The sequence below is a fragment of the Anguilla anguilla genome, chromosome 3 (assembly GCF_013347855.1).
Source record: "Anguilla anguilla isolate fAngAng1 chromosome 3, fAngAng1.pri, whole genome shotgun sequence".
In the NCBI taxonomy this organism is placed as follows: domain Eukaryota; kingdom Metazoa; phylum Chordata; class Actinopteri; order Anguilliformes; family Anguillidae; genus Anguilla; species Anguilla anguilla.
The window spans coordinates 61746575-61773484 of record NC_049203.1 but is presented as its reverse complement, the minus strand read 5'-3'; the positions used below and the strand labels follow the sequence as shown (position 1 = coordinate 61773484).

Genomic DNA, 26910 nt, shown 5'->3' with positions numbered 1-26910 from the left:
TACCGGGACTGACGTGTGTCGAGGGAAGTCTGGGGAACAGAGGGAAGGTGAAATGTGCAGGTGCACCACGGGGAGGGAACTCGCGCGTCCGCCGATTCAACAGATTGGGTTTCACAAAGCACTCTCAGCGTCAGAGATCGGCCATTTTTCAGAAACGGCTTTCATTCGGTTCAACAAAAAAAAAAAAAAATCAGAGAAGCAAAACTACCGCCTTGTCTCTACGCAGCGTTAAATCATTCAGAAATTGGGTTAAAGAGGAAATGGTCATCATTTTCAGGGAAAGGAACACTAGTGCGAGGGCCAGAAAGGAAACGCGAGCCACCTTCATGATGATACGATTGCATTGTACGGGCCGCAATGCACCGATTCACACATTTCAACAATGGGACACATTCTGGAGAGAAAAATGGTGCTTTATCACATTTAATAATCTCAGATGTCTGAAAATACCCATTCAGAGCAGTTTCATATTTGTGATTAGGGAGTCAGAAGGCTTTGACTCGACTAAATTAGCAGATTCCTTCTCCTAACAACCGTCCCCAAGGCTTCTCACTTCTTTACAAAAAGCCGACAGCAGCTCAGCTCCCTGAGTCATAATGAAATAAGTACTTTAGTCCTGGACCCATTCGCCCATTTCAGTTTGGATTCTTACTAAAATGTAATAAACACAATCTCTCCCTCTATCCCCCCCTCTCTCTCTCTAGAGTGCATCTATGATATTAACTCACTCTAAACCAGTGGTAACCAATACTGTTCCTGGAGATATGCCATCATGTAGGTTTTCACTTTAACCCTAACCTGACACACCTGATTCTACTAATCAGCAGCTCAGCGAGATCTCTAGCTGTTGAATGAGGTGAGCTGTGTGAGGGTTGGAAGGAAGGAAGATTTCCAGGAACAGGGTTGGTTACCACTGCTATAAACAATATATTTCCCCCCCCCACAGTGCAGATACAATGTAAAGTCAAGAACATCATTAAATATTAATATGGCTGTCTTTCAGCTCCCCACCCCTTCCTCTCTCTCTCTCTCAAACTTCAACCCGTGCATTTAAAGAGTTAAAATCAATGTACTGTTGTTCTGGGAACAAACATATAAGATATGTTTATATACACATGCTGCACATTCATAGGCCATGTCTGATGGACGACTCAGCTGGCTGAGGCCACGCCCTTCTGGAGCGGGGTGTGAGAGAGAGACCACGCCCGTTTACCTGTGCCTGCAGGGTGCGGATCTGGGCATCCAGCTCTTTGATCTTCTCCTCCTGCTTCTGGAACTCGGCCTGGGCCTCCTGCCGGGCGCTGAATTCCTCGTCGAACTGCGAACCGTCACCAGAAAACAGGGGGCTCAGCGCTAGGGTGCCCCCCAGAGGCCCGGAGGCCACAAGCCACACCGCATACGCCATCATAGGCCTACACCTGCGATATTTATACCCCCCCCCACCCTTCCACTCACCCTAACCAGCACTGCACAAAGCCCCAGCCCCAGTCTCTATGGTGGGGAGAGACCCCGTCTGGTCTACCGAGGAGGCCTCGATTCTTTTGTGTGTGGAGGGTTAGGGTTTGGAGTTACGGTTTTTGCAACCGCCAGCATGCGCTGAGCTCAGAAAAGCATTGGGCCTGGTTGACAGAACTAGACCTGTCCGACACTTCAGTATCCATCTCCAAGAGAACACTGAGTATACCAGGAATATGGGCAATTAGAGCAATATTAGCCTCTCGCTATAATGAAGCTAAATGATTATATGGCATTTTATCTCCTTTGTTCAGAGTTCAGATTCTCCTGTTTAATGTAAATTTATACTTGTATACTCGTAAATGCAGACTTTTCCCCCATTTAAACTTGGTTGCATGAGCTCTGGGGGAAAAATAAAATTAAACATACGGTTTAAGCTCGTAGAGTTTAGTGTCTCGATCTCACAGTCAAAACACATACATCTACATTTGCCAAAAGGGGTAATAATTTCCTATATAGCACAAGAAACACGGTTGACAGGAATAAAAATAAATAAAAAACGGGGAAAACATTTCTCCAGAGAGCGCGGCCGCTTGGTCTAGGCTAAAAGGTTCTGGAATAGTCTGTACATATTTTAGCAGGCTCAGTGGGGCACAGGCAGCAGTGCTTCTGAAGCTCCAGCATTGATCCCTGTAATACTGATACAGATCATGTACTCCCGCTGCCAGCCATTGATCAGAGCACGGCAATCCATAACCTGTCTCTCAACTCCGGGGGAGGAGCGTGGCGGCGCGTCAGCCGCCCAGCGGGGTGATTTATGGAGCTTACCTTTTTGGAAAACTCTGCAGCTTTCTGTTCGCTCTCTTCCACCTTCGCTTTATCCACACACTGGTCTGTATGGAAAAAATAATAAAAAAATAAATAAATACATTTTAAAACCTCAAAAGTAAGCAATGCGCAACGGCTATTTGGTCCTCGAAATTCAATTCCGGGTGGTCGAAATCCAGATAGAACTTAGTGAAGATAACCAGTGAGGAAATAACTGGACCAGAAAAACCTGGGCAGGGAAAAGGGAACCTGCCTGTGCTTTCCTCCAGAGGTCTACACTCTTTTCTGCAGGTTGTAATGTGATTTGCAGACGGAAAAATGTATTGGAACATTTGTTTTCGACTCATTAAGAGTGAGATGGAAAAAAGGAAGTAAATTTGCTATAAATTGTTTTGAGGAGAAACCTGGAAGAAAAAAAAAACTTTTAATGAGGCTTTGTTGACAAGATCCATAAGCGTTTGCGACACAATCCAACGGGGGACAACGCGTTTGCGATCACACGCATTTCATTACCTTCCCTCCCGCAGAATCAGATGATTGTACACATCATCCCGAGCAAGGAGAACTCTCTGCATTTTTTTTTTTTTTTTTTCTAATCGCTTCTCCGCCCAAACGATGACGAACGAAAGCGAAGCGCGGAGCGAACCTCGAAGCCCCGCGCTGGCTTTTCGCGAAGCGCGCTCTTCCCAAAGACGGGCAATAACAATGCTGCATTATTTAAGTGTAATTAGCACGGCCTTATCTCGCGCGTCTGAGCGGCTGCAGGTGTCTCTGCAGCTCAGCACCTCGCGGGATGGCGGGAAAGAAATAACGAGCGAGACGAAAGCCGGCGCCGGACTGAATCTTTCATGGCGGAGAGGCGCGGCTTTCGCTGCCGCGCGCGCCCGAAAGGGGAGGAAGATCTGGGTCCCGTCGAGCGGAGAAGAAGCCGAGAGCAAAGTTAACTAGAAAACAACACCGTAAGCAGAACGGGACGAGAGACGTTAAAAAAAGGAACGACGCGAAGCTCAGACGGTCCTTTCAACCGAATTATCTGTTGTGTGCGGGAAATTAGAAAATGAGACGTCACATCTCGCGACCAAAAAAAAAAAAAGCAAAGAAAAGTAAAAAAAGGTGTGTTTCGGCATTTGCCGCGCAGTACTGCGCACTCGTTGAGATGTTGCCTAAGAAGCCTGACTGAGGATTAAGTCTCCATTGTGGATCGGTTTTACTCTACAGGGACCGGTCTTGCAGTGCAGGGAATTTTTAATAGTATTAGTCACTTCTCGAGGAGATTGGATGCCGGTGTCCATGCTGTTTTTTTTTTTACAGAGATATTAATCTGGATTTCAGTTTCCTCGTTGGCTCTTGGGTTGCGACTTCGCAACATCAATCGCTAAACGTTAACAAAAACGCTAAAGTGATCAAACGCATTTTTAGAGCGCCACTATTAAGTATTAAGTAGTATTGGTAGGGCTGATCTGATGACGGTTTAGACAAGCGAGTGAGCTTGTGATATGGACCTAGGAAAAACGCTCCTTGATCAGCTCTCAAATGGCAGGCTACGTAGGCGTCTGCCAGAGCGTGTCGCGGAAATCACATTCCTCTGAACGCTTGGTAAAGAACGGAAGAGAAAAGTGCCGTTCGGTCTCTCTGTGAGCACGTCTCGGCTCCAGTTTGTGAAAAATGAAATACGGCAAATTTGGAAAGACGCCACCGAACCACGTTATGTTTATGTCTAAACGTGTAAATGCATGCTTTGCGGCGTGTAGGCTAACTGCTTATCGATTTTCTCATCCCACGTCGGTCCCCTCCTCTATTGGACGACGGTAAAAACGTTTTCACCGCGAGCGCGTGTGCAGTATGCGGCCACAGCTCATCGCTTTCGGGTGAAATAAAGGCTAATTAAACGATTCAGAGTGAAAGTGGATTTGAAATAGCGGCCCGATCGGCCGGTGTTCTGTTTTCCTGTGTCCAGCGGTAAGAGAACCGGGCTCACGACAAGTCGCCATTTTCGCGGTAGGAATTCGTCACCACCCAAGGCCCCGTTTACACCAGGTCGTTTCATGCTTCTTCAGCACCCGGGTCGTATCCAGACAGGGATTATCCACATAAAAAAACAGGTGTAAACGCACCGAAGACGCGTTAGGATCAGATTCAAATCCGATCGTCGACTCTAAACCACTTCCCAGACTCCGGGAGTGGAGCAGCTTGAGGGGGCCCGCTTACTGAGTGGAGACCGGAAAAACGGGGCTGGGCAGGACGCCTGGGGGACGTACCGACGAGGAGAGTGAAGTCCACGTCCAGCCGCTCTCTGTACCCGAAATCTGGGTCCATGCCGCTCCTGTGGAGCACCACCTGGGAGACGCATTCTTCAATCACCTTGTAGTACTGAGGCCTGAGAGGAGAGAGAGGGACACAAGCCTGTCACCACACAGTAACATGCCACAAGTGGTCCAGAGTGGGACCAAATATTATCTGTTAGAGTCGAAGTAACACCGAACAGTTTATACTGTGCAGATGTAACTCGTTTCACACCTTTTTCTTCCGAAGGACGGGTATTCCACTAATGATTTCCAGTGTGTTTGTACATTTTCTTTTCGTATATAAAATTAAAATTCCTGAACTGTATTCAGTCCGTTCCCCTGTCTCCTGTGCCCATCAAACTCTGAAAGGACACAGCGAACATCCCACTCTGTGACCTTCAGCACTTAAGGTGACTCCACATCCGAACTCAACAACCACTCCACGGATATTTTCACAATCATCTTTGCCAATTAAGAGGGCCAATTAAACCTGGGACACAAATCTAATCAGTATCTAAACCCAGCAATTAAAAGCACAATGGGAAAAAAAATCACAACGGGAGACAGAAAAAATCACCGCTACCATTGAAAGTCAGAAGCGAGCTCGGTTTTTTATTTTATTTTCAGACTTTGGTCACACCACACACGTTCTTGTGTGACCTTTTCCCATTTAGATTATCAATTTTAATTGCAAGTGACATTTAGCAAACACAGTGTCAACTTACGCCGTGCTTCACACTGCCAAATAATTATGTCCCAAGCATGACCTTGACCGGCTCTAGCAGACATGCAATTTTGAATATAGAAATGCGTTCCTCCTCCGCCCCCTCCCTCCCGCCCCCCCCCCCCCCCCCCCCCCCCGCCACAGCGAACGCAGGTCGCATTTTAATGGTTGTGCCCAATCCAAAGATTATTTTTCTTCTTTCCCTGCTGAAAATCTTCACCTGAAGACGTGTAATTATATATTTGCCACTCTTGGTCACAGCAGATGCAGTTAATTTAAACCATTTGAAAAATGTTGTGAGAATTTCTTTTTTATTATTATTGCCACGAGTGATTAAATCTCATTTAAAATCTTACATTACTCACTTCAAGAACCCAGTAACAGCTCATTAATTAACATGTCACACCAGCACCACATCCAACATTATTACACTTGTCCATTACTGCCAGCCTAGGGGTGGAGTGGTAGAGCTGCAAACAGTTCCCATCGGCTGACACACACCGCAGGCCTAACCTTCAGAAAGCCGCTTGACCTGGATTCCGTACGTATGCGGCAGATTCAAAAACGTCAAACGTAAGACGTGTCAGCTGCCTGCTCAGCAAACGCACGCATTAACCTTAATGTGGCGGAGACGCGTGTCTCGGCAGAAGAAAAAAGGAGAGAGATGAAGGGGGAGATGAAGATGTAGAGGCGGAGTGCTGCTGGGATACTGGAGGTCTGGGAGAGAGGCACAATGTGAGAGCTCCCATTCTTTCTGTTTGAAATGGATGGCGTAATTAAAACCTACGGGTCACTTGCAGAGCGATTCCGCACCACTTAAAAGCTGATTTCTGTAACGAGGCCACGCTTGTCTGGGAACAGGATCTCCGTACTGGGGGCGGTGACAGGGCCTCTGCTCGCCAGTTACTTGCTTGATATATTTTCCCGACTCACTTCAGTTCTTCCCACTAGAGTTTTCTTTTCTTTTTTTCCCACTCTGTCTCGCAACCCTTCTAAAAAAAAAAAATGATATTGTGTTGGACTGGGACAAATTGACTATGTATACAGCGATGTCAAAGCCAGACTTGCAAATTCACAATACACAAAATGTATCGCGTGTCACTTTTTCTCCCGATGTCTTTACTGAGTAAAAACACTGCTTCTGGATTACTCAGCCTTGCATTTGGCATCTTGGTCTTTTTTTTAAGGTTTCGCAGCTTCCCTAAACTGTGGATGGTAAGGTGCTCTGCAACACGTTGTGTTGACAACGGAGGGAAATCAAAAGGTGGTCTAAAATAGGAGCGGCAGAAATCCCAGGACACTCTGTCCTCTCCAGGCTAGTTTTGTCTGTTACCCTGTGTTATCCTCCAGGTTCTGAGAGACACTAACGCCTCAGCAGGGAACTTCAGATGTCTGAGATCACAACAGGGCCATGTCATGGACAAGGAAGTCAAAGGTTGTTAAAAGTGAGCGCTGCTGTTTTTATATAGTTTTTCTTTTTTGGTAACACTTTACAATAAGGTCACATGAATTGGCATAAACCAATGTATAGTAGCTGTTAATGACTAACTGTACGGTAGCAGTTATACACAAACAATGCTCTATGTGTACCAATCTGTATGACTTCATCTGTAATTATTTTTGCAGAAGTAATTTCAATGGAAGGCAATCACTCCTCTAAGGTGGACATAGAGTACCAAGATTTATGCATTGAATATTTTTTTGATGGAATCAATACTGACCGCTCTCGGTCAAGTACTCACTGTGTTTTCTTAGCTGCTACGCTTCTACCTGAGTAGTATGCCTAAAATAAGCGCTTTAAGAAGCATTTGACTTAGGGGGGGGCACAAGATTAGCACAAATAGCATGCTAACTTGCCCTTCTATAAACTACTTGTAAAGTCTAAACTGCATCTAAGCATCTTTCTTGGCGTAAGGGTCATGTTCTTATATTATTTAACATGAACCAGACAGCTACCATATTCATTATGCAGCAATGTCAAGTGAATCAGCTAAGTGGAATGTTTTGAATTAAGCGAGAGTCACATCCTGAAGCAGCACTAGTAAAAGCACTGCAAGAGAGCCCTGATTATTATTACAAAATCAGGTCTGAAACTAGGACAACGCACGTGCGAACGCCAACAACTTGGCTTATTTCATTCATTAATAATTCTTCATTTTTTGCACTATAGACAGCATGAGGTTGAGTTACCCTTAGTTCATCCCTTAGATACAAGGCAGTACAGTCCCCATTTAAAAAGAATAATAAAAAATAATTTAATTGTATCCTGTATTCAACTTCATATTGTTATGTCTGGGTTAGAAGTGACTGAATATTACCATTAATTATTGTCATATGCATGTGTAAAGTAAAGTTATGGCTGGAATATGCATATCTGCTTAATGAAAATTATCATGATACTGTTCATAAGGATAACGTTATCATAACAACTACTATTTTAGCAGGTGATGACATAATGTACTTACTATTGCTTTTATGTTGCTTAATTATGGTATGCTGGGTTTTTTTTTCCTTCTATCTACTGCATGACACTTCCTAATACATTTTAAATCCAGGTCAACCGGTATATATTTATGTTCTGTGTTTATTTTGTAGATACACATCTCGCGGAAGAGCCCGACTTTAAATCTGGAATGTCCTGCATGGAGTAACCACGGAATGGCATGATTTATATGCATGAACCCGGGAAAGATAGACTGCGCTCAACAGGGACGGATTTGCCCGCTGGTGTCGAGTGAGCGGCGAGCGGCCGGTCAGGATGGGGGTTTTTTTTTTTTTTTCCACGGCGAAGGCTCCCCGGCTTACGACCGTCACCAACGCCGCGCGCCAAATTATCGCCTGAATAAGCCGTCCTGTTCTCTCCGCCACGTCCGCGCGCGAGTTCCACAGCCGGGGCGGAGATAAGGGACAGCGGCTGACCCAGAACTGTCAGCGCCCGGCAGAGGAAGAGGAGCCCCCGGTCCCCGAAGCACCACGCCGCCGCCCGCCCCTGCCACCCCCCCCCCCCCCCCCCCCCCACGCTGTCCCTCACTCCGCCCCAACCAATCGCTGAGCTCCACAGAGTCGGTGCCATTCAAACGGGCGGGGCTAACGGCAGTGTACATACTCTTCTACCTGCGTGTCTGTGGCCATTCATTTTTTTTTGCTTAATTGTTTAACGGTCGGTGACTGTCAAACAACAATTAATCTCTGACCGTCATTTAAAAAGAGAAAACACTTTTAATTATTATTGTATTGCATAACACCGTCTTTTTACTTTAGACAGTTTTATAAAAACAGTACAATTAATCTTCTTATGATGATTTTTATTAGCATTATCAGTAGTAGCAGTAAAAGCAGTAATAGCAATAATTATAGGCTAGCTCCACTAAACCTAAGGTCACATCACTCTCTCTCTCTATTAGATTCTGAGTTACAGAGTAATGATTCTAGGAAAGTGAAGGGAGAACATCTGTAACTACCTGTTCCAGCTTAGCTATATGCAGGTTATTCATTTTGGGTACAACTGCATCACACCTGTCTCAAAAACCTGACATTGCATTCATCAAAATACAATCATTTGTATAACTTGTGTTATTTTAAGTTGGTGAATGATTAGGTAATTATAATGGCTAGACAGCAAAGGTTATCTCCAATAAAGCAGCCAACTAAAATCCATCAGTTCATCCGTTAGCATTCTTTAGACTTTCAAAAACTATGTATTAATGTACAGTTTCGTGAAAAAATCTGTAATGATCCGAATATATCACTGAAATTGTATACTATTCTCGATAGCAAATTTAAGCCATTATCAGAGATACTTCCTGAAATATACTTGTTCACTTATCAAAATGTCATGTGTCAGTTTCACATTTTCAGAATAAATGCCCCCATGTACTTACCACAAACATTATTACACTCGGTCAAAGGTTCAAGGATTAGTGTCACAACTTTATGATACATAACAGACTGAGACTTTTTGACCACTGCACAGAATAACTTCATTATTGGCCCTGTGCCAAATGCACCGATGGCAAGGAGTCATAAAAACAGAGTTTTCACTCGCGCTGAATTTTATTTTGCGAGGCAACAGCAAAGCCCCTAGCGTACACGCCGCCGCGCGAACGGCTAAACTAAACTGATCGGATGACCGCCGAATCATGGCTCGGGCCACGGTTTTGGCATTTCAGATCGCGGAGAAAACCTTTGAAACAAACTCATCCGCCCGCTGGCGTATCCGAGGCGGCACCTCCGCGCTCCCAGCGTCTTTGATCGCGGGCCCGTCTCCGACACCTACGGACGCGGCGCTCTCTCTATCCGCTCATCCGGCCTGACAGGAAGAGACAACGCCGCACTTCCCTCCACCGCTCCCGATGGGGGCGGGGCCAACGGGGCTCAAGGTTATCTCGCGGATTCTTTTTTCGTCGAGCGCCACGGACGTCGTTTCCCAACAACACATTCTAATCTCCAACAAAATAAGGCTCGCTGGTTCAAAGAGCTCACAACAGAGAAGTAATTAACTGAGAACACCGAACAGAGCATCCTGAGACAAAGCTACACCTAGCGCAGCGACGAACGCTTCTTAGCTCAGGAGTAAAAATGTATTTTTAAAAGCTTATCTTTAATAACGGCATGCATTTTTAATGAGCATTTGGAGTGATCTTTTTTTCTTGCTGTCGGAGAGGGGCCCTGGCGTCTGAGACAGGGACAGACAGGAGTGCTGAGGAGGACTTTTCTGCACGAGTCGGTTAATGTGTTTTCTGCTCCTCACTTTCTCCAACAAGCTGAGGAATACATTATTCATCGCTGGAAGTGAGTAGCAACTTGTCTATGGTAAACTATTTTTCCCATCCCCCTCCTCTCTTTTTAAAACATTTTCTCCTGAAAAAGGTCTGACGCAGCAGTGAATTGATCACTGCCCTTGCGTGCACAGACACTGCAGTTTTCTGACTTTAAAATTTTTACCTTTTCTTCCTTTTATACAAATTTCTCTCTATCTCTATCTATGATTCCACCCGAATTTGGGATGTCCAATTTGCAAGCGTGCTCATATACGCCCCCTGCTGCTGGCTCGAGAGAGTGAAGACAACTCGCGGTTCTCCTCCGAAATATGTGGTGCCAGGCAGGTGCTTCCGATCACACTGCAGCCTCAAAGCAGGGGCTGAGGAGACCCAATCATACGCGTGTGACGAGAGCGAACCACGGGCGCCCGGACAGCCAACAGGGGTCACCCAAGCAATGAACGCCGACTGAATCCCTCCCAAATACCCCTATTCCATCTGAAACAGTGGCCCTCACTCAATGCGCCACAAGCAGCGCATTGATCATACCATGCCTTAATTCTGTAAATAAACAGTAAAGAGGGGCTGTGTTTGTTTCGGACAGGGTGTGATGCTTGGACCCAGTGGCGTTTAAAAGGTCCATTTAAAGGGGAGTTGTAATGTCATATTTGGTAACTCTCCACTAAGTGGGACCTTTCCAGGGGCTGGGCGGTCAGGGGTTTGAGTGACAGCTGGACAGGCAGGGAGGGCGGAGCTCACCTGATGAAGTAGTCGTTCCTGATGAGCAGAAGATGCTGAAGGATGGACAGGAAGTAGTTCTCCGACGCCGTGTCCTTCACCATGTTGGACAGCAGATGGTAGACTTCATTCATATCGGTGCACAACAGGTTAAGGGACGCAGCATTGTTTTTTGAGTCAAACCAGGAGGAAGAAAAACAACAACACGAAACACGGTTTGCTGAGGTGCTCGCATTTTTGATAGCTTTCGAGAACTCTGGCACATCAATGAGCGCCTGTCTCAGTTTCATCAGAGCCGGAGCTGCCAGCAACTCAAACGTGAATGTAAACCTCGTAAAAGAAGCCGAGAAGAAGAGTTCTGCTTACAGTACACGGGGAAGGGGGCGGGGGGGGGGGTGGAGGGGGATGCACACGCTTAATCTCGCCATGAAAAAGTGTTCCCCATTACCGTGGTGACACGCGGCTGTCAGGGAGGAGGCTGTGATGTCCCACACGTTCACTTCCCACTTTCCAACCTGTCCGCTCCGAGCCAAGACGACAAGGTAGGGAATGTCCCCCCCGACCCCCCCCCCCCATAAAAAACACAAGTGTGATGGGGCCCCGTGTTTTCCTTGTTCGATGCGGAAATCATTACATTGACGGGTCTTCCTTCTGAACGCTCGGCAAAACACGCAAATTGAGGAATTACCGCGAATACGCTCAGAAAGAAAAGCGTGTCCTTATTTCGCCCGTTCGCGTCGGGGCTAAATTGCGCAGAACCAAATCCATTTTTTTACCATTTGGACGCGGGCATTGTCCACAGCTCCATTTGCGTTCTGTATGCGCAGCCACAAATCACAACTCATTCTGTGGCGCTTTTTCTTTTTCTAACGACCTCGCAGACAACGTGTTTTAAAATCAGAGGCAATTTGAGCGAGCGCGTTCGAAAGGCCGGGGGGGCTGGGGATGGGGGGTGGGGGGGGGGGGGTTTGCGACATTTCTAATAATCCATTTATGCATGCAAAATTTGCCGAATTGGAAGAGGCGTTCCGAGTTGCGAGAACGTTTCAATAAAGTGAGTTTTTTTTTTAAGAAGCCTAAATATTTAATAAAAACAAAGAAAATAAAAAGTTTCCCGCCTATTTGGCTGGCGGGCTTGGCGATGTTTTTTGTTCTGACACTTGCTGACCCTTAAAAAAGGGAAGCAGACAGGTTCTCCTCGCAGGTTTTCACGGCTCGCCAGCTTTCGTCTTCTTGTCTTCCGCGGCGGCGGCGTTTGATGTATCGTCTGATTTAGCGGCGCTCGGCGCGCATTTTAAACCGAACTCCGAGGCCACGTCTCAGTAATCCCTCAATATCTCTTTTACCTTTTCCCCTCCATCAAGTATTCAGACAGGCCTCATCACGCATAACCAGAACTTGTAATGATTTTAACACTTTTTTTTTCCCTTTTGGGAGCTCATTTCTTAAGAAGAAGAGTAAACACAAAGTGAGGGGGGGGGGTGATGTGCAATAAACACATTCCCTTAAAGTGGGGGAAGGATGGGGGGAGGGGGAGGGGGGGGGAATTCGCAATAAACACATTCCCTGAAGTCTACCTGTCAGACACCTCCTTTCAAGGAGCGAGAAATTAATCAAATAGGTATGAATATTTAAACCCGCAATCATGAAAAATGTATTCGTCGATGGAAAATATTGCTGAAATCCAGTGCTCAGATTGGGCCATCTCTTGCCCTCGGAAAAGAAAAGACGTGTTCTTAAACTTGCAAACGATATTGATTATGTGTCCACCGATGACTCTCCCCTAGGGAACAGGCTGAAAATAGCGGTTTTTAACAGATGGAAATCATTGTCCTGTTTTTTAACAGCCATATCTGTTTATTTATTTATTATTTCACAATTATGTCCACTTCCACAAGACGGATGGTGGCTATTTGTCTCGAAAATGATCATAAATTGTCACTAGTACCTGTCAACTCCAGCGGCACAAAATGCTTAACAAAAGCAGCTGGAAGTTCTGTTTTTTTATCACTAAAGATTATAAAATAGAGGAAAAGAGAATTAAATTTTTTTGGAAAAAAAAAAAAAACTTCAGACAATCTACAGCGCCATTTCCACCCGATATTCAGTTACGACACCCTGTCAAACCGTCCGTTTAAACTGACAGGAAATGAGCCCGGCCCAGCCCAGCCCATAAAAACTGTGGTTTATTCAAACTGTTTGTTTGGCTGATCGGAAAATTCACACGGATTTCTGTCTTCTCATTCGAAAGCTGTATAAAAAAATAAATAAATAAAAAAGAGCCTCAAATGAAGAGGCTTCTTTAAAATCAGCGCACACGCGACGGCGAAAGAGAGCAGACAGGAATAACTCTCGGCGCGTTAAGCAGGGGCTGATGAAAAATTGATTGCCATCATAATATGTAGTGTGCGTCCTGACAGCGCCTGTTGAAAGATTTACAAGATGGCTGTGGGGCGGCGCACGGACCAGGCGCGAGAGCCTTTCGAAGTCTGCGCAGCTGCATTCGCTCCCCGTGTTTCTATGGTCAGACCTCCGGGAATACGGGGCACCTGATTCCACATTTTCATACACACACTCTCCTCTTTTAAAAAAATAAAAAATAAATAAATAAATGCTAAGATTGAGAAACTACTCCCTCGGTTTCAGAATAAGTGACAGGGGAAATTTACAAGCGTGTATTTTCAGAAACGTGACGAAGCTGACGATATTGACGCAGTGCTGCAGCGATGGCCTTTCTGGCTGTCATGTTCTGTATGTTCGAGTATGAGAAGAGAGCAAAGAATCTTCTTACAAATGCTTTCCCCCATCTATCTTCAGCATGAAAACTGAGATTTGTAATTGGGGAAAAGATGTAATAAAACTGTATGTTATAGGCTCCTTTGAGGAGAAACTGAGATATAAAATATGAAAAAACTGAATGAGTGGAAGCCTTGAGAAATATCATCTCTGATCTTATGATGACATAGGCGTGAATTTAAAATGAGCTTAACGACATGCAAGGGGGTGTAATAGCAAATAGGGTTAAAAAAAGAAAGAAAATCACATTATTTATAGGAGTATAAATCAAGGTGAAATGAAAATGTGACAACAATCAGGGGCTTTAAAATGCTTTACCATGGCCGTAATAAAAAGACTTTCAGGTCAAGCATTGGCCAATCAGTCTCTCTTGGGGAGCCTGCGGCTCTGTCAGTTGTGGCAGGTATTAAGGTAAGACTCCGCCTTCCCAGACTCTAAACACTCTGGTACTGAAGCCGCTCTGTGAATTCTGTTTTCAGTCCTGCAGAGATCTTAGTAATGTAGGTCTTATTGGGAAATTCAAGGAGAACAGACCTGGATTTCACATTTTTTTAAATGAGCACCTACCATCGGCAGTTTGTTATAGACAGCTGTGGAAAGTGTTTGTGTTTTTAACAAAGGGGTTATGAGTAAAGTTGCTTCCGTAAGACATTTAAATTTTAATCTCTCTATTAGATCAGTAATGCGGACAAGTATTAATTTTTGTCATTTTAATAGAGTAATAAGTTGTTCAATGGGGCTAAGAACAATTAATCGAGCAACTAATTAAGCTCAACCGAACAGCCACCACAAATTTGTAAAATGCTCAAGGCTCCATGAAAACTATATTAGAATAACAAATGTAATATGTATTTCACAACCAAAGTATATCAGATTTTAAAAAGGCATAAAAAATTGCACTAAATTTGCAGCTCAAATAAGCCCAATTAACTGAATGGGAGCATGTACTGCCTGACCACAGGATTGGATTTCAGAAACAGCCATAACTCAATGTATTGGTATATATATATATATATCAAACTTCTCCAAAGCCAAGGGTTCACACTCCTACTATGCTCACATTTAAAGTCAAGTTGACGTTAATTTGACACACAGAAGATCGAGCCTAATTTTTCTTCACAGGACTAAAACGAGTGTGGCTCACCCCCGCGCACACACTCGACACTTTCCAAACCGCGCAAACTCGTTTATTGCGATCGAACGTTTTCCACCATTAAGGCGAAACTCTTTTTGATGTTCACTGTTTTCGCTCACCAGCTTCAGAATGTGGGTAATTAAGTGAGCTCTCCCGTAATAAAACCCTACGAGCGGGACAGGCGAGATGGAGACGCCATCCGTCGGAGAAAGCGCGGTCTCCTCGCGCTGCAGGAAGCGGAGAGGAGCGCCCGGCGATTATTAACATTACCGCCACCGAGACGCAATTACTGTCACGAGCGCGCGGAGAAATGAAGAGGAGCGAGAGGGCCCTTTCTGCGCCCGTGTGTGTGCGTGTGTGTGTGTGTGTGTGCGCAAGCGTGAGCGTGTGTGTGTTTGTGTGTGTGTGCATGTGTGTGGGTGTGTATGTGCGTGTATGTGTGTGTGCGTGTATGTGTCTGTGTGTGTGTATGTGTGTGCGTGCGTATGAATATGCACGTGTGTGTGTGTGTGTATGTGTATGTGTGCAAGCGTGAGCGTGTGTGTATGATGTATGTGCATGTGTGTGTGTATGTGCGTATGAATATGCACGTGTGTGTGTGTGTGTGTGTGTGTGTGTGTGTGTGTGTGTGTTTGTGTGTGGGTGTGTATGTGCGCAGGTGTGCATGCGTGTGTATATGTGTGTGTGCGCATGTGTATGTGTGTGTGCGTGTATGTGTCTGTGTGCATGTGTGTGTTTGTGTGCGTACGTATGAATGTGCAAGTGTGTGTGCACGTGTGTGTGAGCATGTGTGTGGGTGTGTGTGCGCGTACGTATGAATGTGCAAGTGTGTGTGCACATGTGTGTGTATGTGTGTGTGCGTGTGTGTGCATGTATGTGTGCGTGCGTGTGTGTGTGTGTGTGCGTACGTATGAATGTGCAAGTGTGTGTGCACGTGTGTATATGTGTGTGTGCGCATGTGTATGTGTGTGTGCGTGTATGTGTCTGTGTGCGTGTGTGTGTTTGTGTGCGTACGTATGAATGTGCAAGTGTGTGTGCACGTGTGTGTGTGTGTGTGTGTGCGTGTGTCGGGGGGGGGGGGGGAGTCCAGATCCTTCTATCTGCAGGAGACAGACGGAAGTCCTGCAGAAGGGGAGAAACCCAAAGGGAAATGTTAAACCTGCTAACATTTCTCTTCCTGCTCCTGTACAACTAATGTTGTGGAGTAGAGGGCCATGAATAAACATGAAGGGGGCGGGGGAGGGGGGGGGGGTGAGCTGCAGAGCGGCGTTCGAGGTGAGATGTAGAGCAGTCGGAGGGGTAGGGTCAATCAATCACGTTGCCGTGCCACCGCCCATTAATATTCATGAGCAGCCCGGAGTCACCTCGGCGGCGCCCAGACCGGGTCCGGCTGGAGAGGAAGATGCGGCTCCGCCTCTTAATATTCATGAGCCCGCTCCTCCGCCGCCGCCTTTCAGGGGGGGCTGAGAGGAGAGAGCGGGGGGGGGGGGGGATAGGTATTCTGGAGGAGAGAGAGAGAGAGCGGAGGATGGAGAGAGCGAGAGAGCGAGGGATGAAGGCGGGGGCAGGCACAACAGGTGCCGATCAATGCCGAGCTGCCCTTGGAGCCCAAAGTGACCTGCCTCATTTGGGAGGCTGCTCAAGCAAATCCTTAATCAAGCCGTTCTTTTTTTTTTTTTTTTTTGTTGCTGTTGTTCTCCTGATTATTTATTTATATATTATCCACCCTACAACAGAAACTGTCACCGTGTAGGACAAGGGTACTGAAAGACTGCCTCAGACTGTGAGACTTGTGAGGAAGCGCGTGCTGTTTAGCAGTGTCTGAGAAAAACAGCGTCTGCCTACAAAGGCAAGCTCGACACGCCCGATACGCTCAAAGCAACACGTGGGCTAACGTGCAGCCCAAGCCGGGTAAAGGGGGAAACAGCATCAGGCCCAATTATTGTCTATATCATTCAACAAGGCTCAAAGAGCGAGACAAAAGCCTGTCAAATTAAACAGGGAGAAAAGAGAAAGGGCTAGAAAATCAGGACCCGTCTATAAAAAGGTGCGGGAAAAAAAACACGGTTTACATGTAATCGCAATCACTCGACGGTTCTCCGCGAGCGAAAACATGCTTTTCGCCCAGACCGGTATTCTAATTCCTTCCCTTTTAAAACTGAAGCGAGCAGTGAAAGTTTGACAGAAGTCTGCCGGCTCAGAGACGGAAAGTCTTGTACGTGGGTTGAAACCCGATCCAGCACATCGCGGAAGAGCTCTTCTGTGTGCCGGATTGTCCGCGGACACACAGATTCATCAATGACAGAGTCTTTATGTCGGAACGGTTTTGACAAATGTGCCGGCGTTTTTAAGAGAAGGATCTTGCGTGGCCGGTGTTGGGCGGGGTGCGCAGTTCTGGGTGTTTAGCTCCGTAATGAGCTGGAGAGACGACAGCGAGCGGGGGGGGGGGGGGGAGACGGTCGGCGTGTCGGGAGGGAGGGAGCCCCTGGCGGGGGACCGCTGGTGGCGGGCGTTGCTCAATTGGACCGGTCCCAATGAAGCCCGACCCCCGCCTTTCCCGCCAGGGCCTGGCGAAACCCGCGGAGACGGGCCGCCCCCGTGAGGAGGTGCTAAAGGATATTCCATTTCGGCCCGGATGTCGTCCAGGCGGTGGGACAGCTCGATGGCGTCCTCGTCCTTGTTCTCGTTGAACACCTTCAGCTGGATGTCCAGCTCCTCCGTCTCCTTCAGCTCCTGCGTTTTCGTACGGAGGGGAGGGGGGGAAAAAAGTTTACTACCAAATGAGGGAGAATTTTTCAGTTTAGAAACCGTCCTACCACCAAATAATCTGTGCTACCCCAAAACTCTCCACAGACTCCTCTGAGAAGCAGATGTGCTTTGGTGTGTCAGAGGTTGGGAGTTAAAAGAGACTCAGAAACACTTGGTCCCCTGGTTCTACAATCTGGCCCATTTTTCCAAGCGTCTCTGGGTAGAGAAATGCTCAGAGCCTTCAGCACCTGGTCACCTGCATCGGTTTAACCTAATAAATGATTCAATAAAGCAATTAAGGCTTCAGACAGAACAAAGACCACAAGCATCTGTAGCACTCCGGGACTGGATTTGTCTCCCCCTAGAGAGCAGGTCGCTGTCTCGCAAACGAAACGGACGCCCCCCCCCCCCCTTCCCCATCGCCCCCCCCCCCCCCACCCCCCCACCTGAGCGAAGTCGCTGGGCTCCCCCCGCACCTGTTCCGGTCTGCGCCAGGCAGCGAAACGTCGTGCTTTACCGCTTTAATATGAATCATTGCCAGCGGAGTTTACAGATGGCACCGAGCCAAATGTAACCCAATTTCTCCAGCTATCAATCACCGCGCCCCTCCTCTTCGGGCGTGCCATCTGTCTCGGGAAACGCCGGTTCGGAGAGGAAGACGCCACGCGCTGCGCCAGCGCAGGGAGGGGACAGTCGGGCAAGTCGGGCACACTGCTGTGTGTTTTTTTACTTTCAGAATTTTGGGCTCTGTTTGAGCGCCACTGCCACTGTCTCCAGGGCAGGAAAACACCCAAATCACAAACGAGGCAAAAACTGCACTTAAACCAGAATAGCTGAAAAATCTGTAGAGGAGAATAAGTATCCACAAAATCACAATGGCAACGCACGGGAGAAAATGACAACAATGGCGCTAGCAATAGCAGCAGTTTGACAAATATAATAACGCTACCATGAAAGGCATCGTAAAAAAAACGTCCAACATAGACGTTTTTGAGGAGAGCGAACAGATGCGCGTGGATCTGTCCAACCGGAGCAGAGATCCATTCCGGTTGATGATGACACAAGGGGGGGGGGGGGGGGGCTCCTCTGGTTCTGAAGCATCTGTGGACGAGCGGGGAGCGCTCGTGTGCATCTCTCCCTGAGCGCTAATGGGCTAACAGAGCCGGTCTGGAGAGCGCTGGAAACAGGGAGCTGTTAATGGGAAAGCTCCGGAACTTTTTGAAGCCGTGCTGAAGCGGATTGGACAGGGAAGGCCGGGTCACGTGAGCCGGAGCACGGGGAGTGCGCGGTGCGGGCGTCGCCCGGCGCGGGAGAGAGCCCAGCTCGCCCGCTATCGCCCCGGCAACGGCGCGGTAATTATTCCAGACGAACATCAAGGTTTTTCATAAGCGCAAACGAGACAGAGGGGGGACAAAAAAATCGCTGTCATCCCGAAACCTTTTATGTGCTTTTAAAAAAAAAAATTCTTTTCCACACCGAAAGTTCCCATTCCGCTCTATGCGCTGTATGTGTTGGACAACTCGGCAATTAATAAAGCTGGTTCAAACGGGGAAAAGAAAGAGTTTTCCATTATTCCTAAGAGCTTTTTTTTGTTTTTATTATTTTTTCGAGGTTTCACGTGACACGGACATTGCGTTAGCCTACACTGCATCACGGGTTTGATTAGCAGGAGACAGCGCCCCCCCCCCCCCCCCCCCGCCCCCCCCCCTTACCGGCAGGATCTTCTTCAGACCGCAGCGCAGGAACTCGTTCCGCAGGTGTATCCTGAAGTCCAGGTCATCCGGCGACGTGACCAAGGCGTTGATGAGCTGCATGCAAGCCACCTGTGGCAACCGCAAAACCCAAAAAAAAAAAGTTAGAGCACCGACTGGCAACCTACCAAAAAAAAAACTAGAGAAATAAACTTGTGTGGGAGAGACGTGCCATAACCTCCCAGCAGGGCAATGAACTGAGAAGCAAAACATTATTCAGCCATAGATTTTACATTTTCTTTTTCTGCTTTTTTTTTTTTTTTTCGTTGTTGCTTCGTTGGCCTTCTGAGCTGCTTGCGGCTTTCCTCATCATTATTAATCACTGCGCAAACTGATTTGCTGTTTGGTTTACGGCAGACAACATAATACATCTTAACTGGCGGCGTAATGAATGAACGCAATAAGGGCATATGGCAAACTTAAAGACACGCGCCCCGAAGCGGAGGCGCCTGCACCGTTTGCATTTCTGCGGGCGGGCCTTTGGCCTTTCCGCGTGGGGTACGCACGGCTCACGAAACCGCGCCCCAGCGCAATCCGCCCGCACGCGGAGATGAGAGGTCGCCCCGGAGCAGAGGGAGGGGAGGAGGGAGGGAAGAAAGGAGGAAAAAGGAAAAGGAGAAGAAGACCCGGAGAGCAGCGGAGAGGTAGGGAACCGCGGGTGGTTCGTTTGAGGGGGGGTTGGGGGGGGGGGGGGTGGTTATTGAACAGCTGTGCATTTGTAATTGATTTATTGGATCGGGAGAAAGCGGAGGAGGACCGCTGATGGGTCCTCACGGGCAGTGAGGGGGGTGACTCAGGGCAGAGTGGGGGGGGGGGGGGATTCGGGGGGCCGCTAGTCGCGAGGGGTGAACGGTCCGTGAACGGCGGTCGATGGCGGCTGAAGGATGCGCGCGGTCGACCTCTGAAGGAGGAGCCGCCGTTACTCTCCGCGGGCGCGGCCGCGCTGCCCGCCATGTTTTATTAAGAGCCCGTGGGGACTTCGTCTCTCTCTCTCCGGTATTTTATTTCATTTTTATTTAAGGGTAAGTGTTTTTTCTTTTTTCTGGAGCTGTAGCCAAGGCCATCCCTACCGCACGCGCTCAAACGAGCACGCCAGCGAGCAGGTGCTCCTGGCGCTTCTTAGCGCCGGTCCTGACGGGGCAATCCCAGCATGCATTGGACGCACCAGGGGGAGGGGAGGATTGGGGGGGGGGGGGGGGGTATTCAGGTAGGAATCTGGAGAAATGGCCATCTGGAAAAACAGCCTCGGCTTGTTTTTAACTTGGCGTCTGCCGGAGGACAAGCAGTGGGAACAGGTTTGCACTAATCTACCTGAGCGAAGGGAACAGGAGCGCGCTGTTTCTTACGGGACGGGGCGGGCCTTATGGGCACAGGCACGGATAAAAAGGACTGCGGGGACATAAGTTAGCTTAAGGTGAACTACCAGATCCTTCCAAGCTCACTGCGAGGGAAGACAGAAGGCTCGGAGGACGCCAGCGGCGTCTGGCACGCCGTCAACCCCGCCGTCCCGCCATTGGCTTCCAGCCGTAACCACCGGAGACCGATTTAAGGGAAGGCTTTCCGGTCGACGCTCGTCACGGCGAAAACCTCACAAGGCTTCTCGCCGCGTTCGTTCGAAACGGCGGCCGGAAGTTTCCGGAAAGAAGGCCTTTTGTTTCGTTTCGTTTGTTTTTCGGGATGAAAATCGTTTGTTACAGCGAAACGAAAGAAAAAAGCGGCCGTGCGGGGCGAAGAGCCGTGGGAGGCCTTCCGCCAGGGGTGATTAAAACGAGCGCGAGCGTTCGACCGCCGCCACCGCCGCCACGGCGACGGAACAAAGCGAGGGACCGCCGGAAAATAACACGATAATCGCGCCAACAAGTTAAACTCCGCAGTCCGTCGCGGGCGTCAATTCCTTCAGTCCTCTGAACTTTCCGCACTGGCGAGACACTTTAATTTACTTCACAATTAACGGCTGTGCTTTTCATTACCGGCAGTTTTAAAATGTGGAAAACAGGTTCTGTAATCAAAAGGGATTATTCCTTCGTTTCCGACTCTCTCTCTCTCTCTCTCTCTGTCCCTGTTGTAATTCCTCTCGCTCGCTCCGAAGATCTGAATGGTCCTCCGTAAATTGAGCGAGTGATTTGCATTGCTCATAATAAATAACCACAGGAAAATCTTTCTTCGCTCTAAAAGCAAAGAAGAAAAAGGCGAAAAAAAGAAACATTCTGAATTTGAATTTGCGATGAAGTCTTTTGTTGGGCCCGTGCGCAGGTAATGGAAGGAGCTGTCAGGCGGGCAGAGCGGCGGACCGATCGCAGAGAGAACAGCCCTTAGGAGAGAGGAACGAGGGGTTACCGGCTGACTGCCCTTCCCTCTCAGCCCGGAGAGAGCTGGCGCAGGACCGCGGGAAAAACAATGCGGGGAGGAAGAAGAGGAGAAGTAAAGCGTGAGCCATCTGCACAAATTGAGACAACACCTTTGTTCTGCTAGTTATTCGCCTGCGCGCGAGCGCTTCAAAGGGAGTAAAACAGCCCCGGCGCCACTCTCCCCATTCTGCGCTGGAGGTGCACAAAGAGGGAAAAAAGTTCTGATGAAGAACCGAGACAAAACAGGGCCTGAGAGCATCTCAATAACCTGCAGTCTCCCATCTGTGGAAAAAGCCAGCCTTCAGAGGCTGGAGCTGCCAAAGCACAGACAAAGGGAGTGGGAGAGAGGAAGGGAGAGTGGGAGAGAGAGAGGGAGGGAGGGAGGGAGAGTGGGAACGAAGGAGGGAGAGTGGGAGGGAGGGAAGAAGGAGGGAGAGTGGGAGAGAGGGAAGAAGAGTGGGAGAGTGAGAGAGTGGGAGTGAGGCAGGGATGAAGAGTGAGAGGGAGTGAAGGAGAGAGGGAGGGAGGGAGAGTGAGAGAGAGGAAGGGAAGGGGGGAGATTGGAAGAGAGGGAGGGAGAGTGGGAGAGACGGAGGGAGTGAGAGAGGGAAGGAGAGTGGGAGAAAGGGAGAAATGAAGAGAGAGTTAGAGGGAGAGTGAGGGACAACAAGGAAGAGAAAAGGGATCGAGGGAGAGACAGAGTGAGAAGCAGAGGAAGAGAAAAAGGGAGAAGGAGGGCAAGGCGAGAGAGAGGGAGAGAGAGTAAGGGAGAGAGAGGAAGAGAGAGGTAAAGCAAGGGAGAGAGAGAGAGGAAGAGAGAGTGAGGAGGAGAAAGAGGGAGAGGGAGAGAGAGGAAGAGAGAGGGAGGAGGAGAGAAAGGGAAAGGGACAGAGAGACAGAGCAAGGGAGAGAGGGAGATAGGGAAGCAGAGAGACACAGAGAGAGGGAGAGAGAGGCGCAGAGATAGAGAATTGTGTGTAAATATCTGTTTAAGTCGACAAGGGCGGAGGTGCGGATGGCCTGAACCTGACAGAGCTGCCAGCTTTATTCCAGCCTGCGTGTCAAGCACAGCCTCAAAGGGAAGGGGCCTTTCAGGCCCACTGACAGCCAGCGAGGCCAAGCTTTGTCGATAACGCATCGAGAACTTCTTTTCATTTATTTCTGCTCAAGCCAGTCATCCTTCCACGATTCCGGCGCGCGGTCCTGACAGCGCGGGTGAACCGCCACGGCGAGTTTTTGTTTTATGGATAACATGAAAAATGCGCTGGAATGAATCGCTATCGCCTGGCAGGGCGGGAGGCCAGTGATGAAACGTAATTTCAGTGCAGAAAGTACGCCGCTGTCACACCTTACAGCAAAGCCCTTGGCTCGATTATGTTCACGGAAATGTTCGGCTGTACAAACGTGTGACCTTATACAATTTAAACAATGAATCAGCCACTGACATATATCAGCCGAACAAATAAATCATGCAACAGAATGTAATCCATATTAGGGCATGAGTAACGGTCAAACTGGTGCACAGACGGGTAACTGTTTATGGCAGCCTTTGCAAAGATACCTCCATATCCACTAAGTTCAGTATAGCTATGAAGAACATATCAATGGCTGGAGACTACCAATCAGTAAATGTAACCAGTAAGAGAGGACCTCTTAAGAGTTCTTTGGCCTGTTAGAGGCCTGGAGCCTGTTAGAATTCTGGGGCCATTTTGAATTCTGGGGCCGGTTAGAGTGGAGCGGTTAAAGTTCTGGGGCCTGTGGGAGGTCTGGGGCGGGTTAGAGGTCAGGGGCCTGTTGGAATTCTGGGCCCTGTTAGAGGTCTGGGGCCTTTGTACGTACCTGCAACTGTTGAGCTTCATGGTTCTCCAGGCCCTCCACTATGGAGGCGAATCTCTCCTTACTATGCCTCTCCGCCGCAATCGTCATGGCAGCCAGGATCTTATCAAGGCTGAAAGGAAAACAAACCAACACAAAGCAGCACAAAAAAGTCAACAAACACCGTTATCAGCCTTCAGACGGGACGCTCACTAGCAAACCGCCCCTCCCCTTCGCACATCCTCTGATCTCCTCTTCCACAACACCTTCAGAAGAGTCATTAACGCATTCCTCCGTCGTAGGCCTCTGCTTGCTGGGCGCGGCGCGCGGCTCTCCCATTCTAACGTCTCCGATACTCTGCACTGCAGAGCTACACCGAGGCGTCTGCGGCTGGCGTAACACAATGCAAGAAACAACTGACAGCAACTCAACCAGCAATGCCGGGACAGGTGACTGCGTAAGGGTTGGCAAGGAGACGGGATCAAAAAGCTTTTGTTGAGAATGTGCATTCATTTCCTTCTGCAGGGTCTCAGGGTCTCCTTGCCGAAGGCTTGGGCAGGACCATGAAAGGGAGTCCGTATCATACCTCTGACACAGAGGATCATGGGTGCGAGCAACAGACAGCGGGGCTTCACGAACCTTCCAGAGACACCGTGGCCAAGGAAAAAAAAAAACAAGAAAAATACAATTGATGAAAAACCTACATGTGCAGGTAAGAGAGGCCAGATTATGGACTGATCTGCCTCACACACAGGGAGAAAACAGACACAAGTAAGCCCAAGCAGACTGTCTGCACTTCTTGTTCTCAGTGGCTGTCCACGTGTGTATGTGCACCTTGTCATCTCAAAGGATGGATGGAGAAGGTGGAGAAGAAAGGGGAAGCATCTGAAATCTTTTCCTGATCCTCCACCACCCCACCCCCCTCAAAAAAAAAATGCCGAAAAAATAAGTGGAACTTTCAGAAAATGTCTGAAAAAAAGTCCTCCAAACTGGCGCATGAAGCTGACTCCTTCAGCCCGGTGACATTATTACGGCAGCATATCAGTGATTAGTGCACTCTATCAAAGGCATCACAGGCACGCTAAACGCACAGGCTCGTCCTTCTCAAATTACTCCCATCTGCCTCCCAGAAGCGTCTGCGCAAAACAAACAAATAAGGAGAGGTCAGACCCCTGCTCACTAATTGGAGCGTTTAAGTGAGTTAAGTGAGCACTTGATGTCTTTCAGGTTTGTCGAGCCTGCGCTCCAAAAAAAAAACCCAAAGCCTGCCCTCCTCCTCGAGTGCCTCTTTGATGTTGTCATTCATAATGGATTCGGTGAACGTGCCAGTGCCCTTAAAACTGTTCTGAAGCAGGGTTTTACCAACACATAGAAAGTTGGCTCTTGCTAACTGTTGCTGTGAAACGCGGCCTGTGTTATACAAATGCAACCGTGCGGTGAAACTGCATCGAGTTAGTTACGTACCGACCGCCATTAACGCTAACAGCCCTTCCAGCATTGGGGGGGGATTGACCATTGCACTGGCATGGACGAACAGCAGCCCTGGCCCCTGAGCAGACACATATGAAGCAGGGCCGCTGCCTGGCTGAAGCCACAGAGCGAGGTTCTCTGGGCGCTGTGACAGACCAAAAGCCACGGGTACGCGGGTCACCACCACCAGGGCCCCACAGCCGCACGCCCGCTCTCTCTCTCCTCAAACGAGCACCTGCTACGAGGCTTCGCTTTTTCTTCTCCTTTCTCTTTCTTTGTTTTTCGTTTTTTTTTTCTGAGTCTGTTCATTTTCTCGAGCTGCTGAACGGAGCCTCGCTGGAGGGCTGCCATTGTTATTCTCGGGCCAACGCCGCGGCAGACACGATAAAAAAAATAAATAAATAAATAAAAATAAATAAAAACTCCCCTGGATTCAATTTATAATCTGTCAGTCGGGCTGCAAGCTCACGGCCAACAACCCCGAGCGCTTTACCGCGCCACGCAGCCGCGAGCAGCTAAATGAGAACACGCCAACCGACAGACTGCGACACGTCTCCGCGCCCGCGCTCCAACGCGGTCCGAGCGCTCGGCGTGTCTGAATGAGCATCGCGTTAGGGGCTCTGACAGGACGCCCGCACTTATATTTCATTAACTCGCTCATAAACGCTTGGGTCTGCGGCTCTGCGGCGAAGGTGGAGGGGGTCGCTCGGCGCGGACACGTCGGTCTGAAGATGGGGGGGGGGGGGGGGGCTTCCGGGGCTGTGGAACCCATGCGGGACGGATGGGAGGGAGGCCGCGTGCTCGATCAAACTTACATGTTCTCCTCTCCGATAATGCAGACCGCAGACAGGATCTTGACGATCTCTGTCATCATGCTGGTCTGCTTCGGGTCAATAGCCCTCGCCAGGAGCAGAAGGCTTCTCTCGTCTCCCAGAATCCTTTGGAGCCCATACTGAAAGCACAGAAGAAGAAAAAAAACATTGTCCGATCCATTTGTTTTGCAATCTGTCAGCTGTGTACATACAGTGCTTCTGTTGTGTGCACATCCTAACGGTTCTCTTCCACGTGAAATTTGTAACCATTTGCAATTATCCTATGCCAATGAGAGTCTGAGGGAATTTTAATCAACAGCAAACCTGGATAGAAATACAAAATTAGCCCAAATTCTTTTAACAGTGGGCCAATGAGGCCAAGGAAAGAAAATGGGAGATGATGATAGATTAATCCAAATCAGGACAGGGCTATAGGGACAAACACACATTTTCCTGTGCTTTTAAAATCCCTCAGGCTCACTCTTTAAGATGACCTGGTTGCATGTAGGGATTTTGGTAAAGGGACAGCAACAATCTGGCCAACAGCAATTTAGTTCTTGGAAGAAACTGGGGACTCTGAGCTATTTAGGAAATCTGGTGAAAAATGATAGCAAGACTTCACAAAAAAAAGGGGAAGAAAGGTGAATTACTTGCAGAAGCAAGAGAGCTAAAAGTATAGTATTTCAGGCAATGCAGTACCACCCGGCTGATTTTCCACTCTGCAATAATATCAACACGAGAGGAATATTCTAGAAAAAAAAAAAAAACATTACAGCGGAATCTAGCAAAGAGGTTTGGCCCGGCTTGTCCAGAGGGAAGCATCAGGTGAACTCTCTCACAGCACTCTCGACCCCCCCCCCTTCCGCTCCCTCCTCCGCTGCGGAGCGCGGAGCTCGCTGCTGAAGGGGGGAGCGGCTGGTCTGATCGATTGACACCCGACTGTGATAATGCACCGCGCTAATTCATGTGAGAGGAATTCAAGGCCTCCGCACAGATCTATTCACACCGCGTGAAGCAACAAAAAAAAAAAACGTCAGTTCTACCCCCTCCTGAGAGCTGGTGGTGGGTGGGTGGGGGGGGGGGTTGAACATTTTTTCCATAGCCATTTCCTAGGAGACCATGTATGGATCAATAGCACTGAAATGCATAAACCGCTCACAAAATGGCGTCGTTCGCCATATAGGCATGGGGGCAGCGTTCATAGTGCCAGTGGAACTGGTTATGCGCTGGTTATCAGTCGCTGGT

The 26910-nt window shown here is 48.4% G+C and overlaps 1 protein-coding gene across 1 annotated transcript in view; it reads right to left on the bottom strand.

The window, feature by feature from the left end:
* The window catches only part of diaph2 (diaphanous-related formin 2), a 442997-nt gene that overhangs the window by 284903 nt on the left and 131184 nt on the right, over positions 1-26910 (bottom strand). Inside the window, 8 exon segments of the mRNA XM_035408002.1 lie at positions 1214-1318; positions 2284-2348; positions 4542-4660; positions 10812-10928; positions 17342-17454; positions 19182-19292; positions 23408-23516; positions 25669-25805. Coding sequence (XP_035263893.1) covers positions 1214-1318; positions 2284-2348; positions 4542-4660; positions 10812-10928; positions 17342-17454; positions 19182-19292; positions 23408-23516; positions 25669-25805 — 876 coding nt within the window.